A 19,930-nucleotide genomic window follows, 5' to 3' on the forward strand; every position below is an offset into this window, starting at 1 on the left:
AAAGTCACGTTAATCTGCTGACGGACGGTCGGTCGGGTTGTATAGATAGGGAGGCAAAGCACAGAAACATATCCCGCAGTTCGTCAGTGTATGTATTGTTGTTGTTGTTGAATCATTCAGTTTAATACCCCACTGACGGCGGACGACTAGCGGCTTTGCCTGTGCTAAGGGTTGTTGTTGGATAGGAGCCCGGGGAGCAGGCAGCTGTTTTGCTCCATCCACCAAGTATCCAAGTGGGTGAGTCTGAGTAGGTATAAACGCGAACGAGCAGAACGAAGCAGAAATAAAAACCTGAACAACTTGAACTTGAACTCCATTCAAATCGTCATTCAGCGAGGTTGCTGGCTCGCCTGATGCTTGAAGATCAGCGCCCAGCCAGGAGATACTGCGAATTCTCGCGCAGTTATGTATGGTGCCTATATGTACGGGACTTGTGTTATTCTTTTTAGCGGATTGGGGCGTGTATAGCTGCTGATGACTGTAAATTTTATTTTGTTTTCCTCTTTTAACGCTTCTTCGACTTACTTTATTGTTCATTTTTGCCGTTGCTTTCTGGTAGCTTCCGATCTTCGACTGCCTATTTTGCGCGTTTGTTCCGCTGATGCTGTCTTTATATCACTTGAGATATGTTGTTGTTTTTGCTACCGTCTGATGTCGATGGTGACCCGTAAGCTGTGGTAGTCAGACAGGTATTTGCTTCAAGTGCAAAAGTACGGCTAGTAGCTTACGTAACGGGATGTCACTAGTTCACTTTATACATGGCCACTGAATATGTAAAACAGCGTACAATGGAATCGCACAATGTAAAACAACTGCTTATGGCTCAATGTTGAAAACCCCGATTATTCACTTTGTGGTTTTTATCGCAATCAAGCTATTCGAAAACAAACGCGTATCGAAAACTGTGTTTTCCAGGTCAGCTGTGTTAAAAATGGAAGCAGACGAAAGTTCGAAGTTTAACTACTAACGCGACGACAATGGCGCGGAGAAAGACACAAAATCCCCGGAGAAAGTTTCGTGCGAATAAAGAAAAGAGTGCTCCACAGCACAGGGCAAGATAACCGCACCGGGAGAAGATGTTGATCGAACCGAACAAATTCTGAGACTGGTCAGGCAGGCCCACCGCAGTAGGCGTTAGGTTGCTCTCCTCGACGTGCCGTAGTAGTCCGTCTGTAGTCTTGGTTCACTCGCTCCTGGCTGCTCTCGATTATGGACCAGCACCAGACACCGCCTGCTGTGCGCGCGCTGTCTAACGTTGTGGTGGTGGGCCGGCTTCTGGTGGATGTGCAATATTTTGATTCTAATGGGGAAGATAGTACTTCATCAATGAAAAAGTTTACTGATAAGAATTCATCTGCATAAAAAATAGTTTTCTGTTTCAACCAACAAGAGATTTTAAATAGAAACTAACAAATGCTCAATCTGAGTTACAAGTGATAAAATAACAACCAATCAAACATCTACCAACTTGTTAATTTTCAATGAAAACAAAGATCGAAATCACTCATACTAGTACATGAAGTTTCCGTTCAACATAACTACTAGCAAACCATTCACGTTAGAACTAATATTTGTATTTGTAAATCTTTGGTAAACCAACCGAGAGCTAGTGGCACATTGTTGTTATATCCATCCTATCCATCAGTTTGCGAGAACGTTCATTCCAAAGCATCGTGACCGCCTCCATTGATATCGAAACCGAATGCTGACACGCCGAGAGCCAGCAATTGAGAATCTGCTGGCGAGAACACACGTTCCGTTTCGTTCGATTCGTTTATCCGATTCCGAGTTGTTTGTTTTCTTTAAAAAAAAAACGCCGAGAACTTTAGTTTGATGGTGCGGTGCGCGGTTGAATATTAAAACGTTCCGATCGGTTGTGGCTATTAGTGGCGGCGGTGGAGGAGGCACGATGATACGCGCGGCAATGTTGACCAAGAACATCCAACCAACAACGTGATGCGTCATATCGGTACGAGAACCTTGATCATTTATGGTGGTGCTACTAGAGAACACAAACAGGTACCTACCTTAGAATACAGCTGGTAGGAAACGGTAAGAAGTTTCCTATGTACAGTTCTAGGCGGAATGAATTGAACATGCTTAAACGTAAAGGAACAACTGGCTTTGGCGAAAGCTTTTGATCAAATGTTTATTTACTAAGCACATACTAATTTTAAACAATTGCTTGCTAAAAAAATAGATATTTAACAGGATCATCTGAAAAATTTAGAAAAAAAAAACATTTAAATTTTGTTCCTGAAGCCTAGGGAGGCGCATGGTCATTTATCCTAGTTCACCATAGAACGGGATTGAATACAAGGTACCAATGCGATATAGGGTAATGTAACTGAAAATGCCCGTTTTCAAACTTAATCCGATTTTTTTAGAATTCTATGTCCCGCAACAAGGACATGTTTGTTAATGCCGACAGTAAGAAGATTGAAAAACCATGTGATTTAATCGTTTTGTTTTGCGATCTTTAAAATGGACTTGGTGTAAAATTCCATTTCCGATGGGGTGAAATCAGAAGAAATTTTAATAGACTGCACCCACAAAAATTCAAACTCATCGTCTTCTACATAACAAAATTTAGCTCGTCATGCAATGTCACCCCCACGAGTTCGAATCTGAACAATTAAACGCGAGCGTTAGTCATTATTCATAGGTGGTAGAGATTACTACTGGGTAAACGTCCGACCGATGCCGACCTTATCTAGGTATAGCTATTGCCAAAAAAGCAAATTCGTTATCGTGAACTCATTTCCAAGAATAATGAAGCGCTTTTTTACGTGCTGTCTCGATGATAACTTAATCTTTCGTTCCAGGGCAATAAATGGCGGGATTTGATTTGTTTTGCAATTGATAATAGGTATTTGCAAAATGTAAACAAAGGAAACATTTTTTTCAGTATGATTTTCTATTCCGAACTGAAGGTTGACGGTATGGTGATTCGATTAATAAATATTGGGTATTCAAATCCAAATCCTCGAACTATGGTTTCTTCGACACCTGTATGATGAAAGAATGTTATCAAATCAAGGTGTCATGGGTGCCGAGGGAAGCTTAGTCCAGGCGGTTTGAAAGATGCTCGAATTACAATAAATTTTAGAGATTTTTTCGGGATTTTTTCCCGGTATTCTTAAGGGGTTTACTTCAGAATTATTCCAAAGATGTTTCCCGGAAAATCCTTAAACTATCTCTAAGTTTGCATCAGAGATTCCTCGCAGGATTCCTTCAAAGATTCCTCCCGGAATTTCTAAATTGATTTCTCCCGTAAGTTTTTCAGAGATTTCTTCCGGAACTTCCCGGGATTGTTCCAGCGATTTCCCGTGGATTCCTATCGAGATCTTTTCCAGGGTTTCCTTCAGGGATTTCTCCCTAGATTCTTCAGGGATTCCTCCAGGATTATGTCAAGGGTTCCTTTACGATTTTTTTCTGATTAGGAATTACTCTTGGGGTTACATGAGGTGCGTTTTTTCCATTACCAGGGATCGTTTTCAGCATTCTATCAGCCCTAGGCTTGCTTTAAGGCTCAAATAACCATCATTGAGTCATCAGCTATCATCAATTTTTCAAAAGCAGTTTTCCTCCTGCAAGTCACAAAACTGCTATTGAAAATGATTTCACTGTTATCCAGATGGTAGCCAAAGTGCAGTGATATTTTTTTATTAATATTGGTTGAGACTTCAGCAAGAAAACTGCGTTTGAGTTTTGGATAAACGATGATGGTTTGCTTCCTCTTAATGATTCCTCCCTAGATTCTTTTAAAAGGTTCTATCACTGATAATTCCCGAGATTTCATTCAGAGGTTCTCCAGAATACTTCTCGTAATTCCTTTATTAATTTCTCCCGGGTTGTCTGTACGGATATCTCCTGGATTTTTTCAGGGATTTCTTTCGGGATTTTTTCATTATTATCTCACGAAATTTCTTCCGGGATTTGTTTAAAAATTTCTCCAAAATTTTCGTCAAATATTGCTCTAGAATTCATCAGGTATATTTCCTGGCATTCCATCAGGGATTCCGCCCTAGGGGTTTCGCCGTGATTCTTTTAGGGAATTCTTCCAAGCTTACTTCAGGGATTCTTTTTTGGTGTCATCCAGGCTTCCTTCAGAAATTCCTTTTGGGATTCTTCTACTGATTACTCTTGTTGGGATTCCTTCAGAAAATGCTGTGCTAGATCCTTTCAGGGATTCCATCAGAAATTTCTCTTGTAATATCTTGTTATTTATCCCGGTACACATGATTCGGGATTCCTCCTGCCACGAAGAAAAATATAAAGTAATGTCAATCATATTACGGCCCCGAACAAGCATATTTGTGCACTGATTTTTGATATAATCCTTTTCTGTGATTGTATCACGCATAATACAATAGGTCGAAGAATAATGGAAGGTTGAATTAACCATCAATTCAATGATTAGAGCAAGAAATACGGTTCATTCAACCATATTATGCTTACATCAACAATATTTATGGTTCCTCTGGGCTTGGTTTATATTTTCCCGGAAGCATTGATTTTCGGCATATGACCATTGTGCTTTGCAGTGTTGATTGGTTGAACTGAATGTAGATTCAATGGTAAATTTTAAAATCAGATAATTCAATCCTCTGATATAGTGATTCCAATTATACTACGGCATAGTGTAACGGTATGTTGTCGAAATCACTTATGTACCGGGAAAATATAATTCCAAGCTGGTGAGAATATTACCACTGAGGGGGGTTATGAGCCCAGTCAGACCCTTGATGGGACAATAATGTGGGTGTTGGTTCCGCCACGTCTATTGATCCGACGAGCCCCAACGTCATCACTTCTATGAACGCGAATGATCAGACGCATCCACACCCAAAGCGTACAAAGAGGATGGGCTGTAACCCGAAAGGTCACGAATCGGAGATACGATGAGTGGACAGATCATCCACCTTTTGAGAATCGTTCTCCATTCTGCTGGTATCTCCTGTCCATTTCAAGCAGAGGGCCGTCTTAGATCCTTGCAGTCCAAGCTCCTGCGCAAGAGAGTGCTCCATGAGTGAGAGTTCGGATCTGTCGGCAACAAAACAAATGCGGAATCAACGGGTGCACTTATTTGCACCACCCTTTGCTGCATAGCGAGAAATCAAGAAGCGACCCCGGAGCAGTAGCGGCAACGAATTCCAGCTGCAATATCCATCAAACTCAGACAAGCGATGTCTTGTTCCGAATTGCTCCAGTAGTCCTCCACGGTCCTGCAAAGACGGTTCGAACGTACGCTTTTATCGACGACGGATTCGAACTCTCACTCATGGAGCACTCTCTTGCGCAGGAGCTTGGACTGCAAGGATCTAAGACGGCCCTCTGCTTGAAATGGACAGGAGATACCAGCAGAATGGAGAACGATTCTCAAAAGGTGGATGTAGCTATTTCCCCTTCAACAAATACATCCCAGAGGCATAAACTCGCGGATGTTCGGACTATAAAGGAGCTTAAACTTAGGCCACAGACCCTGATTGCTTCCGAGATGCAAAGTCGATATGGGCATCTCGCTGGGATACCCTTCGATTCCTACATTAATGTGAGCCCACGCATACTGATCGGACTAGACAACGCACAGCTGGGACATGCGTTCAAAAGTCGAGAAGGCAAGCCATCTGAACCGATCGCCGTCAAAACACGTCTAGGGTGGATCGTGTACGGGAGTTGTTCATCAATCCAACATTCTGAAAGTCACATCAACTACCATGCCGTACAAGTGTGTGAGTGCAATGAGGCTTCTGATGAAAGTCTCCACACAGCAATGAAAAACTATTTCGCGCTTGACAGCATGGGAATCTCCAAACCTGAAAAGGAATTACTCTCCGTAGACGACCAGCGTGCGATGGAGATCTTAGAAGCAGTAACACACCGCAAAGACGGCCATTATGAATCCGGTCTTCTCTGGAAGTACGACGCTGTGCGACTTCCCGACAGTAAGGCGATGGCCTTGAGAAGATGGGAGTGCCTGGAGCGTCGGATGAAAAAAGACGAGGAACTAGCGGGGGCTTTACGCACAAAAATGTTTGATTATGTCCAGAAGGGGTATGTCCGTAAATTGACCAGTGAGGAGCTGAAGATCCGACATCCGCGCGAGTGGTACTTGCCAGTGTTTCCAGTTTATAATCCCAACAAGCCAGGAAAGCTGCGTTTGGTTTGGGATGCAGCAGCAACAGCTCATGGGATCTCTTTAAATTCGGTTCTATCGAAGGGACCGGACCAGCTAACGTCCCTGTTGACTGTGTTGATTCAGTTCCGGGAGTATCGAGTTGCGGTATGCGGAGACATCCGGGACATGTTTCACCAGGTTTTGATGAGAGAGGAAGATCAACATTGTCTGAGGTTCTACTGGGAAGGAGATATTCAAGGTAGCGCGCCGAATGTGTATGCTATGACAGTGATGACGTTTGGCGCATGCTGCTCGCCCACGACAGCTCAATACGTCAAAAACATCAATGCGAAGCGATTCGAAGCCGATTTCCCGCAAGCTGTCGAAGCTATTGTGAAAAAGCATTACGTCGACGACATGCTTGCCAGCGTCGAAACTGAGGAGGAAGCGGTGAAGTTAGCACAGGATGTAAAACGCATTCACGCCGCAGGAGGTTTTGAAATGCGGAACTGGTTATCCAATTCGTCGATTGTCCGTGAATCCCTACAGGAAGACACTTCTACAGAGAAGTACCTCGGGGCTGAAGAAGAAAACTTCACCGAAAAAGTATTAGGTCTTTGGTGGAACACAACTACCGACTGTTTCACGTTTAAGGTATCTCAACGATACGACCGGGATCTGCTCTCTGGATGCCGCCGACCTACCAAACGCGAGGTGCTTCGAACACTAATGATGATGTTTGACCCACTAGGCTTCATTTCGCATTTTCTAATGTACCTGAAAGTACTGATGCAGGAGATATGGAGGTCGTCGATTGACTGGGATACCCCTATTGAAGAACCACAGTTCCAGAAGTGGCTGGTTTGGCTCAAAGTTCTACCAGAAGTAGCAAATGTCCAGCTTCCACGGTGTTATAGACTTTCAGTGTCAATGGATAGCAGCTGCAACATTCAGATGCACACGTTCGTTGACGCGAGTGAGAGCGGGTTCGCTGCGGTTGTGTACCTAAGGTTCGAACAAGGAGACGCTACAGAGACTGCATTCGTCAGTGCAAAAACCAGAGTTGCTCCACTGAAATTTCTCTCCATTCCCCGCTCAGAACTGCAAGCCAGTATTCTTGGTGTTCGGTTAGCAAACAGCGTTGCCCGGTCATTGTCTGTTGCGGTAAGCAAACGCTACTTTTGGACCGACTCAAGGGATGTCCTTTGCTGGCTGAACTCCGATCATCGAAGGTACAGTCAGTTTGTGGCATTCCGGGTAAGCGAGATCCTGGAGGCGACTGATGTGAAAGAATGGCGTTGGGTTCCAACCAAACTGAACGTGGCCGACGAAGGAACCAAATGGACGCGCCAACCTGATCTCAGTGCCTCCAGCCGTTGGTTTCAAGGACCGGAATTCCTACGAAAACCTCAAGAAGAATGGCCAGCTCCCTCCCATCATGGACCGACGGACACAGAGATTAGAGCGCATCTGTTAGCGCACGTTTCTACGACCGAATCCATTATAAACCCGCAGAATTTTTCGAATTGGACCACCATACTACGTACAACGGCGTTCGTGTTCCGGTATATATCCAATTCTCGGCGGATGACGAAGCAACGTACCGGAGGACCGTTGACGCAGCAGGAGTTAGCAAGAGCAGAGAACTTTCTGTATCGCCTTGCCCAGAGTGACGAGTACGCAGAAGAAATGGCTATCCTTTTTAATAATCGCTTGTGTGAAACGGATAAGCAACGTATACCCAAGAGCAGTTCTATTGCTTTTTTCTGCCCTTTTCTCGATGCATCCGACGTATTAAGGGTTCGGGGCCGAACTGGTGCCTGCCCGATGATCGACTACGACGCAGTTAATCCCATCATACTTCCTCGTACTCATCATGTCACACATCTGATTCTGCTTCAATATCACCGCAAATATCATCATCAAAACCATAACACTGTTCTCAACGAGATTCGCCAACGATACAGAATCCCACGTCTGAAGTCCACATACAACACAATTCGTAAGCAGTGCCAGGAATGCATGAATGAAAGGGCCACAGTAGGGCAGTTCAGACTTTAAACATGTCAAAAATTCAAAGCTCCCATATGTTCATTACAATCCTTGGTGTAAAACTAGAGCCCTGTCAAATTTTCAGTCATTTCGGTGGTGATTTAATGGTGGCCCAAAAGCAAAATAGGTTTATATGGGAATTACTATGGAGAATTTTCAAAAAAGGTTCTCCACGCTGTAGAGCATTAATACATAGATGAAGTCGTAGGGTCAAAGCCGAATTGAATTTTTCAGATCTCAATGACGAATGTTGCCGAAGACCGGAACTTATTTCGATAATCGGGTAAAAAGTTATTCAATAAATTCTCACTCGCATGCGCATCTTCATACACGATGCCCTACAAGGTGTGCAAGAAGGTAACACGCATACTATGATTGCGTGTCAAGCGTGTAGATAGAGCTGTGGTCCTATGTTCAAGCATACATGGACGATTATTGATAAATAACTTTTGTCTCGTGAGTCGAAACGAGTTGCGGTCTTCGGCAACATTCATCATTGAGGTCTGAAGAATTCAATTCGGCTTTGACCCTATGACTTCATCCATGTATTGATGCTCTATAGCGTGGAGAACCTTTTTAGAGAATTCTCCATAGTAATTCCCATATAAACCTATTTTGCTTTTGGGCCACCATTAAATCACCACCGAAATGGCTGAAAATTTGACAGGACTCTGGTTTTGCACCAAGGATTGTAATAAACATATGGGAGCTTTGAATTTTTGACAAGTTTATAGTCTGAACTGCCCTAGGCCACAGCCTCCAGCAATGAGTGACCTTCCGGCAGCCCGTCTTGCTGCCTTTTCTCGCCCGTTCACGCATATGGGGGTGGATTACTTCGGTCCGATATTAGTCACCGCCAACCGAAAAACTGAGAAACGCTGGGTACTACTAGCTACTTGCCTGACCATCCGCGCCATCCACTTGCAAGTCGCTCACACTCTCACTACCGATTCCTGCATTATGGCTATACGAAACGTCATTGGTAGGAGGGGTACGCCGGCAGTCATCTATAGTGACCAAGGTACCAACTTCCGGGGTGCTAGCAAGGAGTTGAAGGCTGCTATGGAGAATCTTGACTATGAACGGTTAAAGACCGAGTTCACGACTCCCCATACTACATGGATCTTCAACCCACCAGCCTCCCCGCATATGGGTGGAGCGTGGGAGCGCCTAATTCGCACGGTTAAGCAAAATCTTAACAAGCTGTTGCCGAGCCGTTCACTGTCATATGAAGTTCTTGAAAATCTACTCATTGAAGTGGAAAACGTAGTCAACTCTCGACCACTAACCAGCATCCCTTTGGAAGGGGATGAATCACCGGTGCTCACCCCAAATCACTTCCTGCTTGGATCGTCCAACGGCTTGAAGTCGTGGGTACCTTATGACGACAGCCCTGCAGTGCTCAAGAATTGCTGGCAGCTCTCCCAAACATTGGCCAACCAGTTCTGGACACAATGGTTGCGAGACTACTTGCCGTCGATTACTCGTCGAACCAAATGGTTTAGTCCAACGAAACCCATCGAAAACGGCGATATAGTTGTCATTGTTGACCCAAGTCTTCCACGCAACTGCTGGCCGAAGGGACGTGTTATTTCTACGAAGCCTGGAGCCGACGGCCAAGTAAGGTGGGCTACCATCCAGACGAGTAGCGGCATCTATGAACGTCCAGCGGTGAAGCTCGCCGTATTAGACGTAGGCGTCTGTAAGGACACGCCTCAGAATGACCATCGGCGAATCCTGGGGGGGAGTGTTGGTTCCGCCACGTCTATTGATCCGACGAGCCCCAACGTCCCCACTTCTATGAACGCGAATGATCAGACGCATCCACACCCAAAGCGTACAAAGAGGATGGGCTGTAACCCGAAAGGTCACGAATCGGAGATACGATGAGTGGACAGAACGATCGATAAAAACAAATAGCCATTGGGGAAAACCTAAAGTGTCCAAATCTATCAACATATGAATAATAACGAATTTGAGCTTAAAATCTATACCTTACATACTAAACACCTAGTGTATTTACCATCTAAATTTGCCCTGTTTTATAACAGGTAAAAATCATGCATCTTGAAATAATTATTACGCGCTAAACTAAATAGTTCCAGCAAATATTTAACCTACACTTTATAACTTACAGTGGAATCTCGATATATAGTGAACTAAGGTGTTAAATTCAATTAGTTTTTTAAACATACCCATAAGGTGAGAACTTTATATATTTTTCTGCAGTATACTAAAAACGAACATGCATTTTTAATAGGGGTATACTGTGCAACACTGTAGCTGCTAGCAATAGGGGAAACCGTCTCACACGCGTATTTAAAACACCTGCGGTGAGTCAACATTCATGATTTGTTAAAAGAAATGATCTTTAAAATAACTGTATTTAGTAGGCATTCAGCTCAACTAATCCGCTGCTCCAAGATACTAAATTTCACGAAGTTTGCGGTAGCGAATCACCAAACGTGAGTCATAGTAATGATAGGCGTAATTTAAACAACTTCCATTAATCTAAATCATAAATCCACAGGAAATTTGTAACTATTTTCCCACAAATAAAGTTCACAAATCTACTGGTTCGTTTATCGCCCAACAGTGGGATAGTATATGGGAATACCATTGAAGGTGGTAATAAACTCCGAGGCTTATGAAATCCGACAGGGCGCGTGCATTAGGCTGCGGATCTATGCTAAGGGAGATCAGTAGCATCTGTTTGTTATTAGTATAACAAAATGCCTTTCTATGAAAACGCAGTGTGAGTTATCTCCTATGGTGCTGTAGTACTATAAATGATCTCATTCTCTGTGAATTCTAACTTTGGCTATTCTTCTTCTTCTTGTTGGCGTAACGTCCTCACTGGGACAAAGCCTGCTTCTCAGCTTAGTGTTCTATGAGCACTTCCACAGTTATTAACTGAGAGCTTCCTCTGCCAATGACCATTTTGCATGTGTATATCGTGTGGCAGGCACGAAGATACTCTATGTCCAAGGAAGTCAAGGAAATTTCCTTTACGAAAAGATCCTGGACCGACCGGGAATCGAACCCGTCACCCTCAGCATGGTCATGCTGAATACCCGTGCGTTTACCGCCTCGGCTATATGGGCCCTGGCTATCTAGTCAGTAAATAGTAAAATTATTAAGATAGCTTAAGAGCTAAACCTTAAAAGCATACATTTTCTAAATATGACAAGGTTTTGAAGACAAATATGAGATGAGTATCAGATTTTAATCTTTTAATGAGTCATTAGCATAATTGTATGTGAGACATAGGGTCATGTCGAGCAATTGATTCAGTACTACAAAACCACGCGGACAATTTCATTATTGTGCGTTTAGCACTAAATTGATTTCCGAAAAAAACTTCATTGACTTCCGCTGCCTTTCCTATGCGTTAAACATTACGTCGGAAGTAGTGCGCTGTATAGCAAACCAGATTTACTGTACAGCGCACTACTTCCGACGTTATGTTTAACGCATAGGAAAGGCAGCGGAAGTCAATGAAGTTTTTTTCGGAATTCAATTTAGTGCTAAACGCACAATACAAACTATTGGTTTTCGTCAGTCTTATGACGGAAAGGTTCAGCTATGCTGCAAATCCATATATTAGAGTCCGTTCATAAACATATAGACCGAACCCTCATAAAATTTTGTCCATGCAAAACCAAAATTGCATGAAGTTGCAACTTTGCCCCTCCTCATGAAGTATATGTGATTTATGAACGAACTCCTAGTTGAATCAAATTAATGGAGTTTTATTTCTGGGGCACCCATTGGGTATATCACTTCAATAATACAAATACCGCTAACTCTTCTGTAGTTTTCTGTAGTTACACTATCCATTTGAAGATGTATAGTAAATAGTAGTAGTTCATATAACCAATATCTATATAACTTCCTCAATCCTCTTTATAAGATTTGGTAGATAGTATGACAGCATTGATTGAAACACGAGAGCTCTTATATCATGTTATTATTTGCATGGTTTGCATGGTATATCATGTTATTATTTGCATGGTATTTTATGAACAATAATTTTATTGACGAATCCGATTTTAATGTTTGAATAGTAATTTTTGTTAAGCCATATTAAAATAATCACTATCATTATCAATGAATGCTATCCACTCAAGATCTTCGCTACATTAAATTTTGAATTACTGGAGGCTTCACTTATTAACAAATTTACAACAAACACGCTATAACAGTATCTAGAGAATCGTGGAGAGTGAGAAACCTGAACTAGTAGCAGTATTCATATAGATTAACAATTATACTCTATTATTTTCAACATTATACTAATATGTGCGGGCCGCCCATTTGCGGAGTTGTGTGGCCAATTATTCTCTTTCCATTCCAGAAACGACCGTTTTGAATCAAGAAGTGTCCTAATGGCCAACACAAACGGGACTTGTCCGAAACACACAAGATAAGTACAACAATTTTATAATCAGGCACCCAACTCTTTCTACTACTTTGCTAATAGATAATGCAATATGCATACTTCAATATCAATTATATGTTTGTTTGCGCCTTTATTTATGACACTATTGAAGCATTCGTGTCGCCGCGAAATAGTTTACAATTTATCTTATTCACATTTTTCAATTCACTTTACTGCCCCCACTCGCATAACAGTCCCATTTGCAAAAAGTAGGAATTGAGAAAACGGCATTTGAAGTCTGAAAACTTTTTTCCATATAAAACATTGAAAAATCGCCAAAATTTGAAAAATATTTCGATCATCTCGAAACTTTCACAGATTGCTTTGCACATGAATATATAACTGTAAAAAATATTACAATCACTACAAAGTTGTTCAATTTTGTGTTACGTAACACCAAAATTCATGATGGGACGGTTATGCGGGTACTTTTGATATGGGATGATCATAACTTGGTATTTTTTTCACACATTGACATAAAAATTCGTAGTTTTTATTGTTGTTTTTGGAAGTACATCAAACATGATGACTATTCATAACGTTAACTCAAAAGTGATGAAAAGTCAAATGGGACTGTTATGCGAGTGGGGGCAGTTTAAAGTATCTAACACTGCTTTTACAATTGTGTATGTAAACTTGTATCTTAATTATATTCATTATTAATAGTAGTCTGATAATCTAAGTCTAGTGATTTTTTCCCAAGGAATAGAAAGAGTTGGTGTCATAATCAATACAATACTTGAAACTGGAAACTCCTTATTTCCCCCTATGGGTTATAGGTAGGGGCGGGACATTCGAGCCTACTCATCAGTGGAAAGGACTTGATATGCTAATCGGTTTAGCATAGGGCAGATACAAGTCTACTGGTAGACGTATCGCCCAGCGAAACAACGCAGATTGGCCACGGCCCGGGGGTGCGTTGATTATAACAGAATAACAGAATAACAGAATCAACAATATTTATGGTTGATGGTTTGACAGCTCACTTACTCCTATGGTATTTCGTTGTTGTAAGGGGCTGTCCATTTATTACATAAGGGATTTTTTACGATTTTTCGACACCCCCACCCCCCATTGTAAGATTTTTTGTATGGGAGTCCGAAAACTTTCGTATGGTCCGTAAGATTTTTCAAACCCCCCTCCCCCCATAAACCCTTACGTAAATAATGGACGGCCCCTAAAGACTGGAACGAGCAAATTTTGGTCATACATTTTTTTCATAACTTTGGACTGCGTACACCAAAATAGCTGATTTTTGGATCAGTAAGTGCACATTGTATGTAGCTTATACCATAAAATTTTCATCAAAATCGGTTTAGTATTTGCGGAGATATTATTGAATCGTAAGCTCTGCAATTTTAAAGTTTTGTACAATGAGGATTAAAAAAAAGAACACATTTTTACTGTTTTATGTATATATCTAGAAAAAGTTAACCGATTACAGTATAATTCGTAATAATAAAAAATCCACAAACCAGCAGCGCTTCGAAGGCCGTTATGCGATATCATTACAGCTAGAAGCTGTAATAAAGAAACTGTTGGTATGCCAACACGGCTTGTCGGGTGTAAATATTATTGTCAAAACAAACTTCAAGCGGGATATATAACTACTACACAAATACTTTACAGCTATCGATCTTTGTGCTGTGAAATTATTTGGGTTGCTTGTATAGCACTTCAATCCAACTCCGGATAATTTGCCGGAAGATGTGCAAATCGAATAAGAGTTCCAACCAATAAAACAACTGCTTTTATACAGTACGTTTTGCAGCGCTTCGTAGCTATTTAAAGAACATTCTTTCAGCTAGAAGCTGTGACTTGCTTGCGTGAAGAAGCTACGGAACACGGTGGCCTATAGCCAATCAAGACAACCGAGGTAATGAATATGCTAAAAGGGTTATACGTATTAGTATAATAGAATTATCGCCACAGCAAATGAGGAGTAATCTTCAGCATGGAATTTTAAAGCCACAATAAAATATATTGTTCAGAAATTAAATGAAGTTTATACTCTTGAAACATATACTAATATGGTGTTCAAAAATATTTCAGATTTGAATACATCTCCCACACCGAAATGATTTACGTGCAAAATGTCCCATCATCAAATTCTAGCGAAGCTTCATCTCATTGCTCTATTTTTGTGGATTGTTATGAAATATCAGCCGGAGGAAAGGATATCCACAGTCCAGTTGCTAACGCAGCAGTGCCTATATGATACTACCATTATCTGCCCGGAATGCTTTCCGGAACCGGTCAACTGCAGCTATTTCGAAAACTTCATAGCCATCGACGACAACGAACTATTGGGAGGGATAGTGAACCGTTTCGACCAGCATGGTGTTCGATATGGTACTTTGACGAATAGCGAGCAGAGAATTGTAATTAAGAATCTCAATAGGAAGGGTGTTGTGCAAGAATCAATAGGCTCGGTATGTAATGAACTGGATATTGCTGAAACAGAAAACTGCCAAATACTAAATGGAGAAGCATTTCTTCGAGCACTTCGTAGCCGTGTACTGGATGAGAACCTACTGGAAGGTGCCATATTTTGTCCAGCTATGGATGAGCAAGCTTTGGACAAGTTCTTGGGGCTGACTGATGAATGCGATTTGAATAAAGTCTTATTGATGCGAGTAAATGCTCAACCACTGCTATTGAAGGTAGGCTCTTTGAAAAATTCTAAGGATGAAACTAAAGAAGTTTATTGTTTTGTAGATACTGAAGGAGAGTAATTTTCCAATACCAAAGTTCATATTCCAAGGAGGGTTTACCTTAGTGGAAAGTTACGAAGGCGAAACATTGGCCAAATTTTATGATAGACCGTTGAAGGACCGATTGTTGATAGCTAATGAACTCATAAAGGCAAGCCTGAATTTTACCACGGGTTTTTACAGCTTCAGGTAAGAATTGAGTGTATGAATTCTATTGAGCAACAAATTTTATATTATCCTTTTTCAGGTTTTACCTAACGGATATTAGTCCAGATAACATTGTGGTACACATGTCTTCCCCCAACGAGATAAAAGTTGTATTTGTAGATCTGAATAATGTGATTATACTAGACAGCCATAGTAAAAGACTGAATCAACAGAAACACACACATGCTCGAATCGATTGCGATGGTTGTTTTGCCTATGTCCAAGAGGACATTTGTACTCACCAAAGCAGTGATATTAATTTGTTTGCAGTTTGTCAGGTAAGTTCTTGGCAACATATTGATATACTCGATATATCATATTGATATTCGACATATTGATATTCGTAGAATTAGGAAGAGCAACAAACGTTTCTAACAATTCTTTTTTTTTGTAGTTACTCTTAGAAAACCTGAATGGAGACAGCGGAAGAGGGTTTCTGCACAGCTTGGGAGCTGGCCCCAAAGAAGAAACTCTGCGAACTTTACTACAACATTGCGTTTACTGCCAACCACCCTACTGTGAGGATCGTCAGGAGCTTCTTCAACGGATAATGAAAACTATACAAGACGTTGTATACTAATATGCCTTGGAATAAATATAAGTTTTAAAATTCTTATTTCCTAAACTAATTCACTTTTAAATCCTTTTATTCTTTCTGAATCTCAGGAACAATAACTTTTACTTGCTTCATTTCCTCTCGTAGATCTTTCAGATCGTGCATTGCTCGTTTGGTCAACTGACCCTCCGGTGTTGATGGATGTTCGAACAGCAACATGCTGATAGACTCCTTCAGACCGCCTTCAGCTTTACTCAGTTCTTCCTAAAAAAATAGAAATATTTATCTCCCAAATAAATCAATTACTTGTTAAGTACACCCTCACCAGTAGTTCCTTTGCAGATATCACCTTGGTTTCGAACTTTTTCCTAGCCAGATCCCACAGTGCCACGTTGTACTCGTACAGAGCGATTCCGGTGAGGCGGGATATGCCCGGTTCCAACACTCGCAATATGCTGAGCATCTCCTGACACAGGTGAAACTTGCGTTCCAGTAGTTGTTCGGGCACTTTGGACGGAGGGGACATAAGGCACCGGTTTCGGATTTCTCCGGCGAGGGTTTGCTTAAGTTCCAAAAGGATCGAGTTGTTTGGGTGCAGTGTTTTGGAGTGTTTGGTGATGATGCGCTCCAGTTCGTGAATGTCATTGGCTAAAAATTAATGGTAATTATTCTATAATCAACTTTTGTTTTGCCCAGCCCTAAATTTTAACTTTTCTTATCGCTTTCGACTAAAACTAAAGTTTTGATTATGGCCCTTCAGGATCTTCGGGTAGTTTTTTCGTCGAACAAAATTCATGTTTTTGAGCCCCTGCAAAATGGTGAGTCGACAAGGAGCGCTCAACATAGCTCTGGTTCTCACAAGTTGTTACCTCATGGTTCCAAGGGTCAATGCCAAAGATCACCAGCTAAGAGTTGTGTGTAAAACTGGTATAGTGCAGCTTGGGCACTGTTTTCCTTCTGATTTCAGCTAGATCTCAATCTACGTCCCAAGCGTCTTTTCAACAGGGAGGTGCGGCTCAAACAGCGTCTGTAATGGCATCCAGCGGCTGAAATGCTCCTCCACCGGAAGCTATACTTAAATTGCAAGTTACGGGGCCAAAGCTGGCTACGCAATCCGTAAAAGGCCCTATTCGCAGCTGCAATACGCCTTTTCACTTCACGGGAAACGTCATTGTCACATGTCACAAGTGTTCCAAGATAAACAAATTCTTCAACAACTTCAAACACTTCCCCATCAATCACTACCTCAGCACTAACACCACTAGGCCCGTTTCTGTCTCTACCCGCTATCATGTACTTCGTCTTGGTAGAGTTAATCGTCAAGCCTATCCTCGCTGTCTCTCTCTCTCTCTCTCTCTCTCTCTCTCTTCAGAGCACGAGCATAAGCTTCCTCCACTGCCCTACGATCGAGGCCGATGAGATCAATATCGTTCGCAAAACCGAGGAGCATGTGCGACCGTGTGATGATAGAGCCATTCCTCTGCACGCCTGACCTCCTAATCGCTCCTTCGAGTGCAATGTTGAACAATAAATTTGAAAGAGCATCCCACTGCTTTTTTTTTCCTTCTAAACCATATGGGGATAATCTGCTCAACAGACACCCTAACAGAAGGTTAGGGTAGTGTAGGTCTGACAGGCCGTCTTCTACAACAAAAGTAAAATCCAGGACTACTCTCTCCTCGTACCCACTAAACCATTCCTATGGTCGCCAAACCCTACGTCTCTCCGGAACCACCAAGAAGGTATTGCTTCAGAGAGGGGCTAGTGCACATCGCACCCACAAGGTTAGCTGCGTAGCCTGCAGCAACGAACATCGATGACTCGCTTTGGAGAGTCCATCACGGTAGCATGCTGGCGCTTAGCCAGTTTCCCGAGTGGTCCTCGCCACTCCCTTTGTCCTCGGAAGGCGGGCAGGGTCAACCCCGCCCGCGCCCTACTGCTGAGCGGACATCAAGAACTGATGCCCACGTGCAACCCGATCTGACCTGCCCGTAAGGAAGGGTATCACTACCCTTCAGGCCCTATCAGATGCACCCGTAGGTTGCAGACAGCAGGATCTCACCTACCCCGACCCTTGCCGGGGACCCCTTTCCAACCGCGGGCTCGGATCCAACCCAGTAGACCGACGCCACGACAGCACCACTACCGGGACTTCCTCTCCGCGGCCACTTAATCGTTGTAAGGGTCGATCTCGACCGCAGGGCACCGGTATGACCTACGAAGCCGACTCCGAACCCCTGGACCACCTCTTGTACTGCATCTGGACTAGCCATTCTCCGAGTCCACGCGCCACCTCCTCTGTAGCTCCCAGACGATGTGTGTAATAGCCGTTGAAACGGCGTTCCAGCCAAACTCATCGCTGCACATCCTCTGGACCAAGTTGTCCGGAGTTGTGTCCTCCCCGCATGTGGCAAGCATGCGGTCACGCATTGTGCGAAAACGCGGGCACACGAACAAAACGTGTTCCGCCGTTTCCTCTAAACCATTGCACACTGGGCATTCGGGAGAATCCGCATGCCCGAAACGGTGTAGATACTGTCGGAAGCAACCATGACCTGTAAGGACCTGTGTCAGGTGGAATGTGACTTCCCCATGGCGCCTATTAATCCAACTATCTACCCTCGGTATCAACCTATAGGTCCACCTTCCTTTGGTGGAACTGTCCCACGCGCGCTGCCATTTGACCATAGAGATCATCCTGACAGTCCTGCGTATGCCTCTTGTGCCGCGCATTTCGAAGCACTCCATGTCCTCACTGATAAGAATGCTGATAGGCACCATACCAGTAATGACGCAGAGAGCGTCGTGTGACACGGTACGGTACGCGCTCGCAACCCTTAGGCACATAAGCCTGTAAGTACTTTCCAGCTTCCGTCGGTAGCATTTAGTACTTAGCGCGGTGCCCCACGCCGGGCCGCCATACCTAAGTATGGATGTAGCAACACTAGCCAGAAGCTTGCGCTTACTGGCGTACACCGCAGAGCTATTGGACATCATCCGGGACAGTGCCGCAATAGCTGTGGAGGCTCTTTTACAGGCATAATCGACGTGGCTACCGAAGGTAAGCTTATCGTCGATCATCACGCCCAAGTGTTTGACGGAGCGCTTTGACAGGATAGTACAGTCTCCTACACTGATCTCCGTCTGCTGCTCCGACTTCAGGTTGTTAACAACCGTCACCTCTGTCTTGTGGTGAGCCAGCTCCAGTTTCCTGGACCGCATCCACGCCTCCACAACCTTGATCGAGTGGTTGGTAGTCAACTTTACCTCCTCGATCGTTTCACCGTAGACTTCGAGCGTAATGTCGTCGGCAAATCCGACAATCACCACTCCCACTGGATACTCTAACCTCAACACCTCGTCGTACATGACATTCCATAACACCGGACCCAGGATGGAACCTTGCGGGACTCCTGAGGTTATGTGAAAGCACTTCCGACCCACCTCCGTGTCGTAGACTAGTACACGATTCTGAAAGTAACTTCCGAGAATCTTGTACAGGTACTCCGGTATCCCCAGATGCAAGAGCGCATCGGCAATAGCAGACCAGCTGGCGCTATTAAACGCATTCCTTACATCCAGAGTCACTACCGCGCAAAAGCGAATTCCCCTCCTCTTAGGCTCGAGTGCTTTCTCGGCGGTTTTTGTAACCGACAAGATAGCGTCTACGGTGGACCTCCCCTTCCGGAAGCCGTACTGGTTACTCGAAAGACCATTTTCGCCCTCGGTGAACCGCAACATTCTATTGAGGATGATCTTTTCGAGCACCTTCCCCGCCGTGTCAATCAAGCATATTGGTCTATATGCCGACGGGTCTCCGGGTGGTTTCCCCGCCTTTG

The 19,930-nt window shown here is 43.2% G+C and overlaps 5 protein-coding genes across 8 annotated transcripts in view; 3 read left to right on the forward strand and 2 right to left on the reverse strand.

The window, feature by feature from the left end:
* LOC109411563 (BTB/POZ domain-containing protein 6) overlaps positions 1-1,105 on the reverse strand; it is a 43,328-nt gene extending 42,223 nt beyond the window's left edge. The window contains exon 1 of the mRNA XM_019685101.3: positions 526-1,105. Coding sequence (XP_019540646.2) covers positions 526-537 — 12 coding nt within the window. The 5' untranslated portion in view covers positions 538-1,105. The remainder of the gene's footprint in view (positions 1-525) is intronic.
* On the forward strand, positions 1-16,151 carry LOC109411565 (uncharacterized). Of its 4 annotated transcripts, none has more exons than XM_019685105.3 (5): positions 1-237; positions 14,667-15,277; positions 15,333-15,517; positions 15,576-15,813; positions 15,930-16,151. In XM_019685105.3, exons 2-5 carry the CDS (start codon positions 14,708-14,710, stop codon positions 16,113-16,115), a joined length of 1,179 nt encoding a protein of 392 aa, XP_019540650.2. In that variant the 5' UTR covers positions 1-237; positions 14,667-14,707; the 3' UTR covers positions 16,116-16,151. The 4 variants fall into 4 exon arrangements, with proteins under 4 accessions (XP_019540650.2, XP_062698400.1, XP_019540648.2 ...); XM_062842416.1 differs by lacking the exon at positions 1-237 and adding an exon at positions 1,349-2,019 and having other exon boundaries at positions 12,531-15,277; XM_019685103.3 differs by lacking the exon at positions 1-237 and adding an exon at positions 1,349-2,019.
* LOC134290804 (uncharacterized) lies at positions 5,804-8,182 on the forward strand. Its single transcript, XM_062858007.1, has one exon. It carries the CDS (start codon positions 5,804-5,806, stop codon positions 8,180-8,182), a length of 2,379 nt encoding a protein of 792 aa, XP_062713991.1.
* LOC134290805 (uncharacterized) lies at positions 8,939-10,063 on the forward strand. Its single transcript, XM_062858008.1, has one exon. It carries the CDS (start codon positions 8,939-8,941, stop codon positions 10,061-10,063), a length of 1,125 nt encoding a protein of 374 aa, XP_062713992.1.
* LOC109431039 (SET domain-containing protein SmydA-8) overlaps positions 16,105-19,930 on the reverse strand; it is a 23,957-nt gene continuing 20,131 nt past the window's right edge. Inside the window, exons 6-7 of the mRNA XM_029865653.2 lie at positions 16,417-16,739; positions 16,105-16,355 (exon numbers count right to left, since the gene is read on the reverse strand). Coding sequence (XP_029721513.1) covers positions 16,182-16,355; positions 16,417-16,739 — 497 coding nt within the window. The 3' untranslated portion in view covers positions 16,105-16,181. The remainder of the gene's footprint in view (positions 16,356-16,416; positions 16,740-19,930) is intronic.

The sequence above is a fragment of the Aedes albopictus genome, chromosome 3 (genome assembly GCF_035046485.1).
Source record: "Aedes albopictus strain Foshan chromosome 3, AalbF5, whole genome shotgun sequence".
Taxonomy (NCBI): Eukaryota; Metazoa; Arthropoda; class Insecta; order Diptera; family Culicidae; genus Aedes; species Aedes albopictus.